Source organism: Apostichopus japonicus, chromosome 8 (assembly GCF_037975245.1).
Source record: "Apostichopus japonicus isolate 1M-3 chromosome 8, ASM3797524v1, whole genome shotgun sequence".
NCBI classification, from domain to species: Eukaryota; Metazoa; Echinodermata; class Holothuroidea; order Aspidochirotida; family Stichopodidae; genus Apostichopus; species Apostichopus japonicus.
This window is the reverse complement of record NC_092568.1, coordinates 25,459,233-25,481,782: the sequence shown is the minus strand read 5'-3', so window position 1 is coordinate 25,481,782 and position 22,550 is coordinate 25,459,233. Positions and strand designations below refer to the sequence as shown.

General features: G+C 37.1%; 1 protein-coding gene across 7 annotated transcripts in view; it reads left to right on the top strand.

Annotated features, from left to right (window-relative positions):
* The window catches only part of LOC139971257 (uncharacterized), a 69,335-nt gene that overhangs the window by 29,237 nt on the left and 17,548 nt on the right, over positions 1–22,550 (top strand). For 4 of the 7 annotated variants that reach the window (XM_071977561.1, XM_071977564.1, XM_071977563.1 and 1 more), the window contains exons 2-4: positions 10,387–10,895; positions 17,528–17,611; positions 19,880–19,959. In XM_071977561.1, the coding sequence (XP_071833662.1) occupies positions 10,559–10,895; positions 17,528–17,611; positions 19,880–19,959 (501 nt within the window). In that variant the 5' untranslated portion in view covers positions 10,387–10,558. Of the gene's footprint in view, positions 1–4,110; positions 4,445–10,386; positions 10,896–17,527; positions 17,612–19,879; positions 19,960–22,550 lie in introns of those variants that run through there. The other 3 variants (XM_071977565.1, XM_071977566.1, XM_071977567.1) reach the window with 3 other exon arrangements.

The window sequence follows — 22,550 nt, the reverse complement described above, 5'->3', positions numbered from 1 at the left end:
ACCCCTATATACTCCCTCGCCGAGTTGATCAACGCTCATGCAGATTTGGAATTTCAGAACAAATGAAATATAAAGTTATGTACAAGTGACCATTATAATAAGTCGATGGTAATGTGGTCTGATATAGACCTATACTTTAACATTAGGCTCCATCAAAACATGCAGTCATATTGTCAATAATAAGCCTCTCCCAGTTATCCACGTTACCTCCCCCCCCCCCCCCCTTCCAACACATGATACGGTATTCAGCCTGTTCTAAATTTTCTTTTGTCTTACTTATATCGAAGTCCTTTAATTCCTTAAAATTAACAGCATGTTACACGATAAATTGTACGTCAACCTCACAGCTTCATAAATTTAAAAGAGCAAATGAAAGTTGTAGTCATTGTATTGCGAAATAGTTTCCTGGAGGCATTCAAATACTTTTCGCGTACACTTGTAATATTGAAACTCACGGAATATTATTAATGTTTTTCAGCTGTGATCATTTTTCCCCATCTAAATGAAATATTGATTCACCTATGAAATGTTCCCAATTATACAGCACAAAAAAACTGCGCAAAAAAAAAGAAGTGTTAATAATGTCTGGGTATGTGTGTGATATTATAGATTTAATACGAATGACGACCTTGAATCAGTGATATTTTCTTACATATCTCGCATGTGTATTAATATAAATATAAAAACATTATGTTAATTTAAGACTTTGGTGTACACCGTTAGAAAATTTCTGAATGAATTATTCCACAATTCTTTAGAATCTGTAGATCTGTTAATTTTTTTAATCTGCTTCTACTCAGTTTTTGGTGTCGATGTTAAGATGCGCCGCGAGCCAGGGCGGGTCTCAAGGACGATTACGTCACAGGAGGTTCCTTGTTGCACTCTTTATTTCCCTGAGTTACATTATCAAAATTAGATTACTCAATTCCTTATGCCCTTTTTTCTGCAACCTCCTAATCGAAATCCGATTGGCTTCGTGCTCAACCCCTCCTGCGACCTATTGTCGGGACTTTTTGGCGTTCCTTAGGGCTTTTTGTTGATTAATTATAAAACAGTTATTTTTCATGTCAGCATGGAATCATATATACATCACTGAGATGTCGCTATACATTGTTAGGATATTACGAAACAAAAACAGGACAGGGTGCCTCTATTCTTCTATTAATTTTCTTCAAAATTTTGAAAAAAGACGCGGTATCTTTGGTATAATATCGCTGATCGATATTGGAAATATGTGGTTTGCTGCTCCAATGCATAGGGGCCCTACACATGGCATATGACCCATAATGCAAAGGGATACTTTTAGCAACTCGTTTCACTTCTTATATTTCTACCTATATCAACAGACTATACAGTCTTTTTCGGTTTATACATTTCTGTACATTCAAAAATCAGAAATGAGATTGTTTCCCGTAATACATGGCATGATATTCATTCTTGAACCTGACATAACTTCTGACAAAATTTGTTTTCTTTCGAAATCATTTTTTTTTTTTGCATGCAGTCTTCGCGTTATAGCATGCCATCTCCCAAGCACAGTGATTATCATTATTATTATTATGTTTTTCTCTTTCCAATTCTAAAATTGAATTTGATATACAGAGCTACGAAAAGCCACGTAATGATGTATGTAGCGGTACCGCTGCTTTGATTGTGTAATGTTTGTTTTATTTATTTCTATTGTGGTCGATTCTGTACAGTTGGGCGATATTACGATTTTTTTTGTACACACTATAGTCAACCAATACATGCCATTATGTACAAAATTAAGCTGCGGCGTAAGACGGTGACGAATATTTTTAATAATATTCTTTAACATGTATTTGACTATTTTAAGTTATCACCATGTAATAAGGAGGTGGAAGGCGTTGCAAATGTCAGGATTCCTTGCTATAGGAGTATAACCTTATAAGTTTTGACATTGTGTTAAATAATCACTGTATGTATACCCAATGTTGAATGTATAGGCTTAATACGTGTTGTACCATAATAGAATAACAAAACCGCAAACAAACACAAAACCTTAGAATGTGTAGGCGTGTTGTCAAGGTAACCAATTCAGAGCTCTATAGTACAGTATGCCGTGTTGTGACACCAGAGATTGAAAAACAAGATACACTTTAAAGGAACAATAAAACAATAATAAAATGGAGTAGTTTTCACAACATTGTATTGATCTATTTGGAAATAATTTTAATAATCGCAAAAATCTCGTCAATTCTAAGGTATACACAATCTGTTGCTAACATTACAAAGCTTATACATGCTTCGTTATCATTTCAAATCTATACCAATAATAGAGAACAATCCAATGTAAAAAAAGACTTCATATAGCCGAGGTATGTGACTGTAATATCAGTTATCACTATAGCTTTAAGATGTCATACCATAGACCGCCAGTATATAGTTAGACACCTATACTAATGTTATATCAACAATCACAGAACTATGTGGACATTTACACTCTATATAAACTCTATTATGTTGGCTACCGAGGTCTCAAATTGTTGTCCGTTCCAGTAATTGGAACCCAGAAACGTCGGGTCGTTGTGAAAATCGAATCTGGCCGTATCCATGTGTCCGTTAGTAACTGAGATATGTACTATTTGCTTCAAATATCTTAGCATGAATTATATGACCCCCCCCCCCCCCCACCCCCCGTCAGTCATGTTGGAATCGCGATACCACATATTACGGCAGTTTTTGAATTATCCTCTGAGTTAAATGATTTATTTCTAATTAATTGTGTAACACTGTTTGGGCCTCTCTGAATCATGCAAACAACGTCTAGGTATTATATAACGATTGTGATAGGTGTTCGTTGAAATTACATAAGTAAGTTCCTGCTACGATGTTACACTCTCTGTGGGCACTCTCGCCGTGTCACCTCCTTAGTTTACTCAAGCGGATCCGAGAGGTGTGGCCTTGGTGTCGTTTAAGCCGAATCGCTTGTATAGGGCCGTGTGGGAGTACTCCCCAGTACAAACAAAACATGGAATATTAGACGTACAATGGCGTAGTCTCAGCCATATTTAGGCCAACAATTGGATATATAATTGTGCCACTTTTTGTGTGGGGTGGAAGAGAGTGGGGGGGGGGGTTGGTTGTACATCCCCCAGATCCGAGTCTGATATGGATACGCAATATATAATAGAACCACACGATAACCATGGAATAACTTTATTCAACTTGATTGGTCCCAAAGAGAATGAACAGAGAAATAGAAAAGCCCCAATCAATAACGACGTTTTATAGAAAATTGATGAATTTTAATCCATGTTTGCAGTACAACGATTTAACCATTCATGTTGTTGTGACTTTTATACACTAACTCTCCTATTGTCATGGTCGGTGGTAACTCCCATGCGCACGTGCTTTGTCTCCCTGCCTCCTGCCCAATTGTTATCCCCCTCCCACCCCTTGTCATTCTGAGGGATCTTGCTTTTAACCCGATGAAAGTTCTATACAACTGACTCCCTGATCCAACCCATTCATGACGATTTCTTGGGATTGTAAACATGAACTCATCACCCGGAGCATGTCATTTGTCAACAGTGTAGTATTGTTAACTATGCTCGCCTTGCAACATATGCATGGAGGTGATCACATGACGTAGAAATCACAACATATACTTTTTTCGTTAACGCGCCAGAATACTCCGTGGTTTCCTTTCATTATCAACATATTTTTGTTTCCCGCGGCCGACTCCGCGTGTACATTCCGGCGACATACGCTATGATGCGATTCCTATACAGATGCACACGCCACCTTCAATAAACATTTCAGTCCGTTGTTATTTTGCTATGCTAATGAGACGGGTTTGCCAACGTAAAGAGTTCACGGCCGTACGAAAAAAAAGCAAATGCGGAATTGATAGAGACAAACGCTGCTACGTCATCGTGTCCTAGGAAACTCGTCGGTTGGGCTCGGGCTTTGTGAGAGAAGCGAACGACGGTTTGGTTACGACTAAATTTCTCACTTATTAATTTGCGTATGAAAGAGGTTATGTCGGAGTAAGTGATAAGAGTGAGTCACCTGTGCTAACTATACTGCGTACACTGTACAATATGTAAGTCCTTTTCAGTGTGAACACATGTTTAAGTGGAACATTTCTTTTTGAGTCTGTCAACTTATGTTTTGTTTATCCTCGTTAAATCGATATTAGAGTCTCACGGATCACATTTGGGAAGTACAGCAATGCATTATGTGTGTGCTAATGAGTGGTAATAATTATGTATTGTGATTTTGGCCAGGTGATTCTTAATACGCATGGCTGGAGCCAACACGATCTCTTGTTTGATTATGACTAAGACCAAAAAATGGCCGAATTTTGTTGACTGTGGAATGGTGTGTAAATATAACCAGAGGATCGAAAGCAAACTCGATACGTTGAGATAAAAAGCGTGCAACTATTCCTGATTATGGGAATATGCTTTTGAAGAAGGTTCGTTCTTGTGCTAAACGCGAATCATGTAACAAGATGCATGGATGTTTTTTACCTTTGTAAGTCAAAACTATTTCGTTTTATTATCTAGAACTATGCTATATATATGATATATATATATACATATACATATATATATATATATATATATATATATATATATATATATATAGATATATGTATATGTATATATATATATCATATATATAGCATATATATATATATATATATATATATATATATATATATATATATTTATATACATTTATACCGTATATCGCTATTCTCGTTTGTTATGTTTCTCTCTTTCTTTCTTGTTTTGTTCGTTTCTATACCTGTGTTGATCATTGAAATCTTTAAATAATGCTAAGTATAAATGTATTTTAATAGATATCAATTCATTAAAACAAACAAAGGTTTTGCTGTTCACAAAAATATAATTTATAAAAAGAAGGGAAGAAAGAAAGAAAAGAAAAGAGGCTTGCACTGGTATCACCGATTGTGCTACTTTTATATAACATCTTCATTGCTATAATTGACTATTGGATAAGTAACTTACAACTTTTCATTCTGATGACACTTACAACTTACAACTTTTCATTGCTGCTATACAGTTAGCGTTGGTGAGTCCAGCATCACTGTTGGTAAGCCAACGTAAATGGATATCTTAATTCGTTACTTTTACTTCTTCCCTAGGGCAAAGGGAGGGGGGTTAGTGGTTTTAGCGAGGGTCTATTTATCTTAGACATTTGTTTATTGATCTTGAAACAATGGGTAATTAATCATTTAAAGGAGATGGTATGCTCCACATCGATCCGAGGGTCGTCGTTTGTTACAATATATGGCCTCTACAATAGCTTTCGTTGTTTTCACTTGTGACCGCCAATCTCTCAATAATTGTTACATTTAGTCAAACTTGAGTTACTAAATGAAGATACAGTCCAATTTGAGATTAAAGATTCACGCTATTTGTTATTTATCAAAATGTCATCTCAGTTTATTCTTGCATCAGTTGAGTGAACTTCGTTAGGAAATTCCCTTGCAAGAGACCATTATGATAAAGCCCGTGTTGTACGTGGATTTTCTTTAATGAAGTTGTCAAAACTATGAAAGTGTCGAATATGACGTTTACTTCCACAAAATCCCTTCCCATTGTTGACAGGTTATACATTTTAAGTGTTGCTTGAACCATTAATAACCGTCGAAATGTTCACATGCTCAGTGACTTTGTTTCGTTAGTCGATGAGAAGCAGAGATGATACAACCAGTGTTTTGAATTTGACATGTCTCTATATTTCACATTGTTGATGGTATTCCGAAACCATCTCAATCTCTTTATTTCCTGTTCTTTACCTTTTCTGATCTATACAACTCCTGAATGGTGTGTGTGTTTTATATATGTGTTTTATATAAGTGTTATATATAAGTGTTTTGATCTCACAAGTCCATATCAACAATACAAAAAAAGAGTTCGTATAAGAACATTCCAATACATGTATAAAACACCCTTTGTTGCACGGTGTGAGTGGTTCATTATACTGTTACATCGCACAATTATGTAAAAGCTCAATCTAAAGAAAAAAAGACATCATAAATATACCTTATGCAGGTAATTACAATCAATATATAATTACGTATGCTTAAGATGTCACCACCTGCAGTCAGGTATACATGATACTAACCTATATGCTAAAGCTTTGAAGTCTTTTGGATATATGAAGGCGTCAGGTCGTTAGCTTCAGTGAATTGCAAACCCTGGACGATAAAACTGCGACTAAATCCCAATATAGATTTTGGAGAAGGGTTTGCCTCCATCGTTCAAAATAAAGATAATAATCTCGTGACGAGGATGGAGATTGGAGGTAGAGGAAGTTCCATTTCCTGTCTCCCTCATGAGCATGCTGAGATTTCTCTCGTTATCAATCAAAATATGATTTTATCCGGTATTAATCTAAATATGATTCTTACTTAGCAACAACAGCCCGACGAGAAAACGTGTTTCAACAAATTTTGATGAATAAGTTTGCAATTCTGAAAGGTTAACATTCGTTGTACATATAGGCCTATACGTTTTTATCTTAACATTATTTTTAAAACTGTAGCCAAATGATGAGCGTAATAGAACCAATTGGTTTGAAAGAGAGGGAGATTTTCTTATAATAATAATAATTGTGGTATGCCTCCTGTCTGTTATGTTTTATCTAAAAACTTTCGGCGAATTCAGCTGCCTTTATGTATCTGACAACAGTTCAGAAAGTTTAGTCTATACCCTCTGATAAGATGCAAGATTCAAACTTGGATTCAAGTTGTTCATTTAATTTTAAGAGTTTCATATTTGTATACAGCGTTAATAAGAAGGGTACCGGGGTGGGGGGGGGGGGTGGAGGTTATATACGTTTGCAAAACAAGTGGGCGGTTACACCGTAAAGTTTGATATGGTTCACTGCAGAGTGCAGACTCAATAATCTGTTTGGATTTAAGTGAGATTGCTACAGTGACAAATCCTTTACAATTATTGTTCAAACACATCACAAAGCCACTAATCAGTAAATCAAGTTTACCAAGAATTTGTTCAGTGAGGTATTGAGGTGAACCAGTTTGGGAGTTTGTTAACAAAATCCTGATGAAGCAGATGGATAGCTTACTTAGAAACCGATTCACTTAATGGATAGAGTGTCAATGTCAATAATGAACCGTTAATTACGAAAGAACAATATTCGTCAGCTGTTATTAACTTGTTCTGGTTGATAGATTAGCGTTAATGAACAAGGGAGCTGAAAAGGTGGTATAGGTCCAGTACAACGGAATTAGTATGTTGTAGGCCTATTTATTATTTAACAAACTTAGTCTGAGTTTCTTGACGTCACTTCAAACTCAGTCAGAATAATGGCGAACCTTTTTTTTGACATCTATAAAACGCTCTATTTGTTGTGTATCACTAATCACATATTTTAGTATTTCAATACTGCATGTTGAGAACTGGATATATTTTCGAAGAATGCTTTTGAACGAGAATTGTAAGTTAAGCCTTTCCAGCACCTCCTCCCCTATTGCATGGAATGACCTCCTTTCCTGTATTTGACCTCACGTTCTTTTTGTATTTCGTACGTGAATGAGACTTTTTTTTTTTTTGTGATCTGTGAATGTTGTTTTCTAGATTTTAAGCTGTTTGGGAACTGGTGGGTGTGAATGAGAATAATATATGTATATAGGTCTGTGCATAAACGTATTATTTTTTTTGATCGGTGTTGACGAAACAAATGTTGCAACATCAAACACAATAAGACTGCTTTAGGCCATAAAACCTGATTTCCGAAAAGTATGAAAGAAAGATTTAACAAAGGTTATATCCGCCAAAAAACCCCCAACAAGACCCGAACATGCAAGTCCCCGAAACTAAGTTGGTTTTGTAGAGTTGCCCACTGTGTATACATGCTGACCTCGGCCTCATTCCAGGGGTTTGTTTTTGAACCTAGAAATCAATTTCGTTCGATTGAGGGTATGAATATGACTATGCTACCTTGACCTCTTTTGAAACCTGGATTTGTAGGGTTAGCTGCGGGGATGTTTTAAAGAACGGTTGAACTCTACATTAAGAAAAAAATATTGAATTACAGAAGCTGATATCATCGCAGATATAAAACGAACATTAAGAAGTAAATGCCATAGATTGTTAAGTATTTAGTTCTCGTTTTTCCGAATTATCTTGCTCACAGTGACATAAAGTTCAACTAGTAATAAAGAACAGGCACCATATATACCAACAACCAGATTACTCTAGGATGTACAAAGAGAATAAGATCCCGTTGTGTGGCTGTTTATCACTCTGCATGGTATTATGTCGTGTATTTAATACTCCCCATGCTATTATTTACCATGTGTTGGTCTTGTGTTGCTGTGTGTGTGAGAACATTCAGTGGTCGCCGAAAGTATAATAACAATTGCGGCGAGTGGTGATTGAGTAGGCCTATGTTAGTTTCGTGCGTGTATATATCTTAACCCCGGCACCCCCTACCCCATCCCCTTCACATCTGGCTACGGACGTGTTTAAAATCCCAAGTGCAATATTCTTCAGTGTCAACCAGTCATGGGTACATCAAGAGATACAATGAACATTTGTAGTTCTCAGTCCCAATACTGTTCTGTGTCCTTGTAGTACTGGGTTACTAGGTCGACCGAGTGGTGGGAAACAATCCCGTGACCATCGGTCAATTAAGTAATAAGAATATGCATTCCCTCTTTACTTGTAGTAAACGTCTAAGGATAGACGAAAGACTTGAAATAGCTGGACTCGATGATATATTTGTATACGGTGGCCCAGTCGGGCCGTCGACGCACACTGCGTGCGTGTGAGTGTTAAATCTATAAGCCAAGAAAGAAAACAGTCAATAGCATAGATTCAAGATTTGAATCCAACTTGTGAAAGCCTACAGGACAATGCATCCGGGACTCCATCAGTAATATCGATTATAATGTTCAATTATAGTGCATAAGCGTAACATTATTCATGTTTACGATATTTGGTCTCAGTTGTAGTGCAATGTTGTTCTATATAAATCCAGACATAACATTATGACCTGCTGATGAACTTTGTCATATAATGTCATATAGATAATAATTAACACCAGACAAATTGGAATAAAAGTATCATACGTAGTACTTGGTGGCATTTGTGCTTTATCCGTTATAATCACCCATATCATATATCCCGCTGCGTGCAGTTAAGTATACGAAAGCAACTTGGAACAATTCTGATGGGGCTGTATATGGGGGGGGGGGTGGGGTGGATGTGTTGAGGGGTTCATATTGAAATATAATATCTAAATTTGGTTGGTACGGCAGTCGTTGCATTTCACCTCTCCGATCTTCCCTCATTTGCTCATTTTGATGAGTCAGCTTCGGTTGACTGCATGGCAATGTGCCAAGACTGAATTCAACTTAACATTACTCAAGTGTTACTGCCAATGAGTTAGTTGTTCAGCTATGTTGTATCGGGCAGTTTGTTAGAGTAACACATTGTGAAATCTTGAATAGAAAGTAAACTAGTATTATTTGATTCAATTCCAATTTTCATGGTTATAAGCAAACAAAACCGTTTTCTGCCAGCCCCACCCCCGGACCCCCCCCCCAACAAAAGAAAGAGAAATGAAAAAGAGGTATAAAAGTGACGTTGAGTTACATGACGCCAACGCGACGCTGTGTTTTTCGTATATTATAGAATGGGACGTAGTTTCCTTAACTAATATACAACATCGGAATTATGTGTAGGCCTAGGCCTAAATCTAGTATACTTTTCGTTTGTGAGCGAAATCCTTTTTATGTCGTATTACGATAGTTTTAGTAAAATATCTATCACTCTACAGAGCCTCACAGCGGGTAGGCTACTCTCATGGGGTGATTACTAAAGAAACAACTCCCACCCCCTCCCCCACCCGCACCCCCGCAAGTAAAAGGAGAAAAACAACAGTTTACTTAGAGTTACCCTCATAATAGGTTAACACCAAATTTTGCACGCTTTGAATGTAGAGTGAATTTGTGAGCGGCGTTGACCTCGAAGTACGGGATTAAGGAAACATTTCATAAACACCAAGATATGTTGTTGCGTGTTATCTTAACCCTTCTGTTTCACAGTTCTCTAAAAGTGGTGACTGATCCACACCCAAGCCGTTGAATTCCACGCACTGTGCATCCAACGACCGCCATTCACATTTCACTATAAGAAAATCCTCTCCACAAAGAGGGGAGAGCCAAAAGCCCTTTTGGCGCTGCTATGCTTCACTTCATTTCAATGAAACCCTCCCGAGAAATTCGTAAGCAGTTATCTGCAGCGACTTGAATACCCCATTGTATTTGCATAAGAAGCTTTGGTGAGGGCTAGCACAGTGTCGTCGTGGTGTAGTCTTCATGCATTAACAACTGTCTTGTGTTGCATTTCTCAACAGGAAAGTGTACATGAAGCAGCACAAGCACCGCTACTGTGGCAACCTACCCTTCCAATTGGATTTTCTGAAGAAACCACAGCCCCTTTACCGATGTTTTGTGTTGTTTGGTATATCTTTTAACTGAACGTTGAGCCAGTAAACTTTTCTTTGATGTGTCCAGGAAACCTAGAACATGGGAAATAAAGCAAGTGCCTCGGCTAGCTTCGACGTAGAAGCGTCTGCAAATGTAGAAGCAGGAGCTAACGGCGAAGGACCCGCCAAAAAGAAGCGCAAATTGAGTTTCAGTAAACTACTACCGAGGAGATCCGCCTCGCTCGCTCGTGAAAAAGGCAATGTCGAAGGCGGCAATGGAGGCGGTAAGCATGTCCGACCATTAAGTTACAGAGGCACGGCAGATTTAGACGCCGATGTCGAATTCAACTCACCAGATGCCAACATCTCCGCTGAAGTCACGACGCCGTCAGCCAGTGATGCACCAGAGACAAGTGCGACAGCCAAAGCACGAGCCGGTAAGTTGGCAGCGTTTGACCGAGAGAGAAAAACAGTAAGACATCAAAGAAAATGCACAATAACATTTAATATATCTCATCTGAATTACACGTATAGTTATATATGTATTTCATCTACTGACACAAAATATTCACTTTCAGTTATACATGTTCATATTATACTTAATTAATTCCAAGTTTTTAATATTAATCGTCACTAATTGTTTATCAGACTAAAACAAGAGGCCATTGATGTACATTTTTGGTCTTCAATAGGGAATGTTGTCTGCAAGTCACCAAACCTCTTTACACATATTAGCAAAATGCCGGATGGGCGTTTCCAAAATTTGTCTTTTCTGTAGAGCGTTCAGTAAAATGTAAGTTTTTTGCATCGTTCCCCCCAGTTCATTGGTTGGAGATTGGTCAGTAATTATAAATGAAAATCTTTGCTAGCATAGCATCTGACGTAACAAGTTCAATGTTTGATCGTAATTAAGGTATAGTTGCAGGTGAAACATGTTTTTACCTTTTTGAAATTGTAAGGCTCAATGCCATAGCCCCAAGGAGACCCAATAAAACGAGCCTTGATGATTTATTTCGTTCTTTGTGGTTGGGGTCCTTTCATTTAGCTCATTAGGTAAACCACAAAATTGGCTGTAGAGCGGTTTTGATTCGAATATGTACATAAATGTTATGCAGTCTACTCTATTTTAATGTTTCCCCAAGGATATTGATTGTAACCTGCTCAATTTGGCATTCTTGTACATATTACTGTTATATCAATGGAACTTTATAAATACCCCAGCCACCCGCACCCCCACCCCTCCCCCGAAAAGCCCCTCGGCAAAGGAACATATGTCGGCCTAAAAAAGTATACGAAGCATTACTAATCACAAGGAGTGTTTGTAAAGGTGGGGTGCAGTCCTCGGTTCAGCAATATCATTATGTTAGTCGGTCTCAATGCAGTTAAAATAACTTGACGCTAGGTCGTTTGCAAATGCGTGGAATTTTAGGCTTTTCTATAGATGAATAGGCTTAAAAGCTCTCAAACGTAAAAATTGTAAAGCAACCTCCGATTTGAAAATACTATGGAATGTACCTCCCGACAATAAGACAACCTTCTTAAAAGGTTCGTATTTTGTTAATGTAGGCTATAGCTATGGGAAACTTAATGACAGAATTCATTATGTCGGTCTCAGTCAGTTCTCCTGAACAGAAGTGAGTAATTGTTCGCGTTTTGAAGTAAAATTAGCATCATTCACTGTACGCATTTCAGTTTCTTCAAACTGCTGTTATACTGTGAAGGGTGTAGGCGTACTGGCACAATACACCGTCGCATGAACCCTCCATAGTGGTGTCCAAAAGGGAGAACAATTTTCTTTCATTTTCCCGCCTGTTAGGTCTTTGGTTATGACTGTGTCGGCAGTCATCGATTTGTTAGTTGAGGTCATCGGATTGATTACGTAATATCCAATTGTGCTACTTCTTGGGCCATCAGTATTATAAAGCCCGCAATACCAATCCATAAGATGTCAAGGTTACAAAACGTCTTGAGTAATCGTTAGTGTCTGGATATATGTCATAAATATGGATATATGAAATAACACACTAATTTAAGAACATCGCAACCGCGTAACGTATGGAAAACTGCAAACAGTATGCAGTTTTACACCTCCCTCCCGGTATTGTACACATTTTCGTCGCTGAGAATACCCACTTCTGTTATTATTATTAACCTTTAAAAAGGGTGACTCGGTTAGCCACAGCTAATCTTCCCCGAGGCCCTAAAATACAATCAATATAAAAGAATAATATTATAAAATAATAAACAAAGAGTAAGACAATTAAACATACAAATATACAACAGTAAATCACAAAACTGTAAAAATGAGTATAGAACATAAAAGCGTAATGAGATGATTAAGACTTGAAAAATTCATTGACTAAACGTTTAAAAATAGGTAAAGATTTGGCATGCTTGCATTCAGCTGGCAAACTATTCCATTCTTTGGCAGCTATGAAGGAAAATCTACGCTTGTGATATTCCGTTTTACCATCTTTCAGGTATAAGTTACTTTGGGTCGTGGATCTCAAATTGTGATTATGAATTTCGTGCGTAAAGTTGAATAACTGGGTTAGATAATTTGGGGAGAGGCCATTCATGGTCTTGTACATCATGATCAATCGTCGTATACGTATTTGCGTATCGACAGGGTGCCACTTTAGCATTTTAAACAATTCTGTCGAGCTTTCATATCTTCCCGAGTTCGTAATAATACGCGCTGCTGCTTTTTGTATATGTAACAACTTTTGTAAATCATTTGCTCCACACGTACCCCAGACTATACTACAATAATCTAGAATGGGTCGTACATACCCATTATAGAAGATAATTTTCGTATTTAAATCAATATATGGTTGTAACTTCGGTGGGTCAAAAATTTACATTGTAAGGCAACGATATACCCTTTTAAAATATAAATTGTGGGCTTGCATATACCTGCATAACTTAGTAATATTGCGAACCTCTAGTTTGCACTATTCGGGACGATCACTTTGGTTTGTTTGTCAGTTTTCGTCTTAGAATAACGACTTGCTGAAGATGCTTTAAGCTGACAATGCCTGCTGAAATTGTGGCAGATTTTTTCCCATTGCAAGGTTACATTCGGGTTTCACCATATTTTACCTACAAAGTCTGACGTAATCACTGCAACTTTCTGTAATCAAAGTTTGCCTTTTAATGTGTTGTATACACACACGTAGATATCTCCTGGATCACTTGATCGACTTAAAATGCTTGTTTGATATGTTGAACAACTTGAATTGAAGTTGGGTACTCCCTCCGTGGCCTATCAGCGTAAACACAAAAATAGGCTTGTAAAGTCTGCATGTGTGCGTCATTGGTGAATAAAGTAGATTTCGCGAAAGCACGTAACAGAAGACATTACCGTACCATTGTACTTCTTATGTAAGACCTCGCTTGTAACAGTTCAGGTTGTCCAAGAAGCCGCCACAAATTAAATGTTACGTAAATGAACGAAAGCTTAGTACGCCTGGGCGAAGTTGAAAAGTTAGCCTAACCGGGTGGAAATTGCAAGGCCTAATGTACTTTGGATCTAGGACTCGCTAAAGTAGGTTACGATTGACATACTGTCCAACGCCCAATGTTAATGTTAGGCTGGGCAAATGTGTTGAACGGTTTTATGCACGTAACACTAACAACAGCAACGATATGTTATTGTTGAATTATGTCGCCCATTTAACGTAAGGTTAGTTCTAATACTGCTGGCTTTACATAAATACTGCAGTTCTGTTTTGAATTTGTTTTGTGACAGTACTAGACATTGTCTCACCATTTAAATGTTGAAAGTATGTAAAGGCTAAAGTGATTGGCCTACATCAACTTTGCATGACACTAAATTTGAAGCAGTGAAGTGTCATACTTAGGCCTAGAAACAGTAGACTAGAGTGCTTTGATCATATAGTTGAAATGTCAGTTGAAAAGATCAAGTTCCCAATAAAATCAGAATTAAACTTATTCCAATTGTGGAGGGTTCTTTTCATGAGTGGGGCAAAATATGAGGGAGAAAAAGCACCCTTTTGGCATTTGATGTGGTGACCATGTATCAAATAATTTTCGTAACATAATTTTCAAATTTTATCACAGCTTAAAAAAGCTATCAAGATAGAAGTTGATACAAGGAACAATACTTTGTTTTACCTGTAAAACTAGTCAAGTTTTTGGAATAATTGGTCAATAAAGTACCAGGAAAGTACTTTGAAAGTTTTGACAGACTAAGCTTTCTTCATTCTTGGCTATTAAATATGCTTCCAGGAATACTTTAAACAGCTACTGTACGGGAGCTTGAGATTTCGCATGTTATGGTTTGTTGTGCAGTCTTGAGCAAAATATAACAACTATAGGCTTCAACCCATATGTCAATATACTTTCATTGCAATTATGAAAGGTTCTTATATCAGTAATGCAGCATCTTGTAGTGCCAGAAAGAGCTTAGTTCTTTTAAATGTCATAAATTTTGAACAGGACCTTAATAAGGCTACTTTAGGTAACATGTTTAGATTCCTTGCCAGAGACAGAAATAATCTATGAGATGGTTATGATGTGTGCGTGTGTGATATTTGTGGAACTTCATACTCAGTTAGTATGTAGAACCAGCTTAGTGCAGCTAGAGTGCAACAACCCTATCGAAATTGATAGAGGTCAGCATGTGTCGAAGTATGTAATCCTTGTAAACATGTTAACTCCAAACTTAGAGCAACAATTAATCTGTGTCAGTTATACCATGCTAGGATTTTCTTTTGGTGAATGTAGTTTGATCAATCTCAGTTCAGTGTAGTGAATGAGCCCAACATAAAATAGATCTCAAGTGATCTTCAACTAAACATGTATAGTCATCCAGGACATGGAATTTGCTTCAAGTAGTTCATGTGTTGGAAGCCTTAACCAGACTCAAGTGGACCTTATCAGTTATCACACTCTTCAAGGGGTCACACGCTTCAAGGGGTCAACAGGTTATCTCAAATGGTCTTAAAAGTAGCATAATCTCTTTGATTTATATACTAGATGACTTTGGCTTTGCAAGTAAGTTGTGAAAATATTTCAGTGTATCAACAATGTCAAGTAACTCTCATTCGTTGATAACAATTATTAAGGGGATGGTTGGTAGCAGAGCTGATGGTTGCTACCTCAAAGTACTGACCATACTGTAATATAAAAAATTGACCAGAGAATTAATTGGTTGATGCACACAAGAGATAGACAGCTCTGATCTCTTCTGGTTCTCACTTAATTCTTGCCAGGACAAATTTAACCTATTTAAATTTTAACATATTGTTAACATATTGTTCTACATAAGTCAGTTATGTAGAATTTTTAGCAATAATATGGTAAGGAATCACAATGCCAACAGGCTGTCTGAGGCATAAGGAATCCATGGGAGGGTGATGGGCTGAGAATGGTCAGTCTAAAGATGAGGTCAACAGAGGTCAAAGTCTGAAACTGCAAAATTGAATGATACATATCTAGATCATCCTTGTGGGGTACAAGAACCATATGGAGGACAAAGACCACTTGAGGTCAATAGAGGTCAATGTCTGAAAACGTTAACAGTATATTTTCAAAAGCATCTAGGCCCACATCTAACATCAAGCTATGTTGTACTTTGTATGTACTGTTTATCCACTTTAGTAGAAAATTCCTGCTGTTTTGGTGGGTTTACTCATGTGAGATTAAAATGTAAAATCTTTTGAACATGACTCGAAGCTAGGGTGACCTCCATACTTCATAGGTGTGTCCACATAAGTGCAAGTATTTTGCTGTTTATGAAAAGAGCCAAACATGGAAAGTATTGTTTGTAGTCTTCTGAAAGCATTACACAAGCCTAACGTTTATGGAAGTGGAAAGTACTACTTCCATGCTTGAAGTATCTTACTAATTGTGAACCTGTTGAATCAGAAAATCCAGATATGATCGGTAGTTGTAGGTTAAGTAAAAGTTTATTGAATAACCATTAACAAAATAACACATTAGACCATGCTCCACCAATTTTGCTTAGCCAAACACAAATAGATTGTATAGCTGTGTAGAAAACCAGAAATGATCCTTTCCAACTTCTTTTTTAGCCTGGTAATTGTAGACACCTAACCCATGAGAAGAGACTGAATCTTCTTTGTCTGCCCTTGGGTAAATATTTGCGTTCCCTTCAAAAGCAAACCACTGTGGTACTTTACAATCAGGGTCATGGCTTTTGTTAATAAGGTAAGCAGTGGTGGAGTTGATGAACTCTTCAAATATACAATTGAAAAATGTGTGAGAACTGAGAAGACAAAATTGACTGGTTTCGCTGTGTTCAGATGTAGCATTGTGTAGAGTGAATCATGGACAGTGTGCTTTAACATTCATGCGTTGTACCAAATCTTTGTCTAGACTGAAGAGAAGAAAAAAAAAACTTTAATTAAGAAGGCTTGGTTGACTTGCAGTGCATTCTCATTTTCACTAATGTTGTGCAAAATGTGTTAATAATATCCACACAGTATTTTCACTTTGGGGAATTTAGTGCATTTGAGGTGTTGAATCAAGCTAACTCTGACAAAATTCTGATTTGTGCTCTTACTTGGTGCCTTTGTTAAATTGTAAAAATTGGTACAAAACTTATTTTACTCTCATAAATTCCCATAAATATTTTAAGTTTGGCAAGATGAGTAAAAAAAAAATCCTTCAAAAATTTGTTTCGGTGCAAGTCGCCAAAGACTTGTACCACCAAATCCCCAGAGACTTCTGTTTTGCTGATAACAACAAGCAGATCAAAAAAACGCATGTCATTAGATGGAACTTCAAATCGACCAATTGTCACAGAGAGTGGCCTCAAATGCGGTACATTCCTCCAGCTGTTGAGTCATAACCACCACGATGGTGATTCAGTTATTATTAATAATGCATATATAATACATTTTACTTTATGGTGCTGGTTCTTCATATGCACTAACTACTCCTTTTCTCTTTTCAGTCCTCTGATGTGGGTTTTGACTGCTGTTGGTCGGTGTGTGACATGCTGTGTATTGTGCATGCACCATCATTCAGTCAGTACCCACTACATGTCTATTCACAGTGTTGTCTTTTCACTTGTTCTCAGCTTTTTTTGCAGAGGCGGGCATGATGGCCCCTCTAGCTGTAGACGAGACTGCCTCAGCTCAGCCAGATCTTGATATTGACACAAGTAAGTCAAAACCAAGAGAGCTGCTGCTGATGATGATTTGAGGTCTTTTTTGTTTCAAATGTCAGTAAAATTGATGGACCTGTTACCTTGACTGGGCATTGACTGCATTGCTTTTTTGAAAAGAAAGCAAACCCACTGCTGCAACCAAACACCTAGTAGATACAGAAACTGCAAAATTATCTACTGTAACATAGTAGATTCTTTATAGTACTAATGGTCAATCCAACTACTAAAACTAACTTCAATTAACTGTTCAAAAGGGTTTTTGGGATTATAATTAATGACTAAAACTTTTTTCTTTCTTTTTTTTTCATTTTCTTTCTTGGAAGATGTGCAGTTCCAGGGGTTAAATAGGGTGCGATTGCTTTGTGTGCAATGTGTGGTATTAGTCTTGACGCTCCATAAAACAAACTAAGCTGTCTGTAGTTATCAATAATATTTACTGACTTGAGGTTTGACCTGTAAATAATATTTGAGCAGGATTAAAGACAATACAAGCCTTGATAAATGAAGGATTACTGTCTTCTGAATCACTGTGAATAGCAGACTTAAACTGGTCACTGAATGTGATTACCAGGGGTAGAAAGGAATAATGTAGAAGGCTAAATTGCCGGGGGGTGGAAGGTTAGATGGTGGAAAACCAAACTTGGTCAAAATTGTGCTTCCTGCTCTACTTTAAACAATTGTTTTGTAAGCAATTCCATTTGCCTTGTATGGTTTTAACACTCTGAGTTTTATTCTCTTTAATTTTATTGTTCGTCTGTGATTATTTGTCATTGATACATTTGTTCCATCCACTCAAGTTTCATAACCATACAATCAGAATTATATATCATCCAAGTACAGTTTATATCCTCAATCCATTTCTGCCTTTATGCAGAAAATAACTCTCAAAATGTGAACATTGGCGCAATATAAGCGTCAATGGGATCGTTTTTCAGATTTAATTAAAATTTGTGTTTGGTGTTTCAACATCTCAATGAAATGTTATTCAACGTCGGGTACAGTATCTATACATGCAATATTGAGGTGAGTCTGACTATGTAAGAGGCAAATGTCATATTATATGTTCAGTTTGGTTACATGGTTTTGCTATAAAAAGTATCTCCTAAGATTTCATGGCAAAGTGGTTGCCACAGTAAGAAGCCTTGTTTGTTCATAGAAAATGCTTTTATATGCTAATTTTAATTGCATCCATTGTTGAAAGGGACTTCTAGTGAAAAGAAAAATTAATTATTCTGCTATTTTATGAAAAAGCATTATCCAGAGGTTTTTTTTTATGTGATCCCAAATTTGATCAGTGCATCCGGTTTTTATGATTTTATCTGGCAACAACAGAATGATCGTATTCACAGAAATTACCAAAGAAGTGCCTTGTTTCTATAATTGGAAATTAATATATCTGGACAAGGAAATCTAGCATTTTGTGGCCCATTCAAGTGGAGTGACATAGATGACATGAGAAAAATACCTCAATTTCAGATAATATAATAATAATAATTTCAGATCCAGCACTGATGATTAAAACTTTTCCGGATCGACCATGATCAATTCCAGGCAGAACAACTTTTTACAATTATTTCTAAGGAGGTTACTTGACGAAAAGTATTTTTCCTCATCTCATGAAAATGGCCTACGGAAGGAAATAGTTCTTATGGCACACTGTAGGTTGTTTTTTCGACAGTGCACTTGTAGCAAAAGTGACTGAGAGATGATAGGTAACTGCCTCACATATGGCAACACAAGCCTTTTCTATTAATTTGTCCAACACAAGTCTATCCAATTAGTATTCAAAAATCTGTTGCACATTTATTTGATTTTGGATGTTTTCCCATGTTACCTCTGACATTGGGACTTACTTTTGCTGTTGTGTCTTTGACACATTTGCCTGATGGGGAAGCGGGGGGGGGGGGGTGGGGTGGATTAGGGGCGTGCAACTCTTCAGCCTAGTCTCTGTTCGATAAGATACTGTAACACCCAATGTTAACTGAACTATTTAGTTCACTCCTCTCTCAGCTGTCTCCAGTCTTCTTATACTTAATGGCTAAAACATTTCTCGGTAGAACGAAAGTGAATGAATACTGTAGCTGTATAGTGGCAGCAGTGATGACTTGAAATCACTTGACAATTTAAAAGGAATATGAAAGACCAAAGAGATTCTCTTCTTACAAGAAGAAAGCAAAACCAGGTGGGATTAAATTTAAATATATTTACCTTTTTATCATATTTTTAGTTAAATTTATATTAAACATTATCTTGATTATTCAGGTGCAGAGGTTAGCGTTTCAGACCAGGTGGAAGCATCAATTGAGGCACCCATAGCTGCTCCTACCGTGGAAGCGGGCGTGGTAAGTCACCTTCCAATGTAACTGAGACAGCCAGTACCTTATACTTCATCTTTTGATGGATGTGAAATAAAGATGGGACATTGGCAAGCAGCTTTCCCAGCATTTGATTCCTTGCAGAATGCAAAATGAATCTTTGCATTAAATAGTACTTTGTATGTAACATGCCTCAATAGTGCAGCCACATCAGGGGTGTTTAATCTAACAGGTGGGGAGGAGACATACAGAGGAGCAGTGGGGACTCTGGGAGGCAGTGGGAATTGTGACTTTGATTTTGAGGAGGCAAACCACAAAGGTACCTCAACATTAAACTGTAGTATTTGAATGTTTTTTCTACACAAAAAGAAACTTACTACAAGGTCAATTGCCAATCACACAAATAAAATAAAAAAGCGGACATAAAAATTACATTTCAATACATTTGAAAAGGGGCACAGGTTTTCAACATAACTGGTTGTCATGGTCCCCACCCTCAGCTCTGCTTCCCCTAGACTTCATACTTGATATCAACTTAATGTGGATGTGTTATAGTTAGTAGAAAAATGCCATTGTTTTTTTTGTGGTGATCATTTGTGGTCAGCAGGGCTCAAATTCTGAAAACCTTGTAAACACAATATCTCAAGAAGGGAAGCTTGAACAGATCTTAAACTTTACATGTGGATTTAATATTTTGTTCAGGAAGCCTATTATTTGGGTGCTGCTTAATAATGAGTAGGCTTGACATCATGTAAAACTGTATAATTGTTAATATCTCCATATGCTTCTGCCTGGCTTATTTCATATTTTAAAGTTGCTGTTATACAGCTGGGATATGTGCACCGGTATGTCTTATTCATGGTATATATATATATGTAATTTAAATCAAGCATAGGAATTATAAAAGAAAAACTCAAGTCTTCTACTGTATGAAAGCTTGTACAAAGATCATGTACTCACTTGACTATCACAGGTTTGTTTTCAACACATTCTGCAATATTTTACAGTGTATTTAAATAAATGTGAGCTACATTTAAAAGTAAATTTAAAAGGGGAAAATCATTATTTTCTTATATGTCAAAGAGACGAAGGCTGAACGGTCATTTGCCAGTTTATTTAAAAAGATTTACAGGGAAAGAACATGTTTGTCCGATCTGTCAAATAGGCTAGTTTTAAATGGAGAGATGTTAACCATGATGACTTTGGCTTCTGGTTTGGCCAGAAGCATTAAAGGAAAGATAAACCCTAGCATGTTCACTGATGCAAATGATAGGGAAGTAAATGATAAACAATTCCACCAAAAGCTTACAAAATCATCTTCAATTTGCAAGATATCATCCCTTTCATGTTCCTTCATATGTATGAAAAGAGGACTAAGAAGTTAGTCTTAAATGACATCAGAGAGCCAAATGTGACTGGAATTTCATGTGTTAGTTATTTTCACCTTCAACTGTATTCCTCATTGGGTGTAGTGTCTGGGATTTTTTCTTTTGTTGAAATATCAAAGTTCTACATATCAGTTAAACATTGACATTGATTTTAGGGAAAAACAATTGTCCTTTCATTTAGAAAAATTAGTAAAAATTATAAAGAAAAATCAAACATTTTTATCTAGAAGTGGCTCTGTGACATGAGGAATTGGAAAAAATAGCAGCTCTTGATCGCATACAAATATCGAAACCTTGTAACATGATATCTCAAGTTAGGAAGCATGGATACTTTTAATAGGTGGCATGTGAATGCATTATATGGGAAATAAAAATTCAGTTGTTTCTAGTGTAGGTCAAAGGCCATTTGGGTCACCAGCCATCAAACATGATATCTCAAGGTAGGAATCATGGATACTTCTCATACTTGATGTGTGTATGCAGTACATTGAGTACACTACCCATATTGTCTTTGGTGGTGTGTGTATTGGCACGTACAGTAGACTAACCTGTGTTGCCATAGTGTAATTGTACATCAAAATATGGAACCATGTTGAGGCAAAAACAATATTTACTGTGGAGACCAAAAGTATTACATGCAAATTGGCCTCAGTCTGAAATGCTTGTAAAACATATAGTTTCTTACATGGTATGTAGATCCTCAAGGCAAGTTTCAGAACCCTATTTTTAGCTCATACCAGCATGCTGGTGTGAGCTATTGTTACAGTGCGGCGTCTATCACTCTATCACTCTATCCGTCAACAATTGGTAAAACCGCTTCCACTCGCACAGTGTTTGATGGAATTTCATGAAACTTGGACACAAGGACCATTGGGTATAGGGCCATCAGAGATGATCCAAAATTTGGGGACAAAGGTCACCTGTGGGCCGTAATGGGCCATTTTGTGGAAATACACAAAATGCTTCTTCTCCTACAGATTCCATGGTACAATGTTGAGGGTTTGTCACGATAGTACTATGGTAGTTTTACCTTCAGGGTGTTCATGAATTTGAGATCAAAGATCAACTAGAGGTCTTTTGTGGCCCGGGCCGCGGCCCTATATTTTCAAATTGCTCCTGTTCGTACAGTGTATGGCCAATTATAATGAAACTTGGTCACAATGTTCCTCGGGATGAGAGTTACGAGGGGTGTTCGGAAAATTGAGGTCAAAGGTCATTTAGGGGGTCATC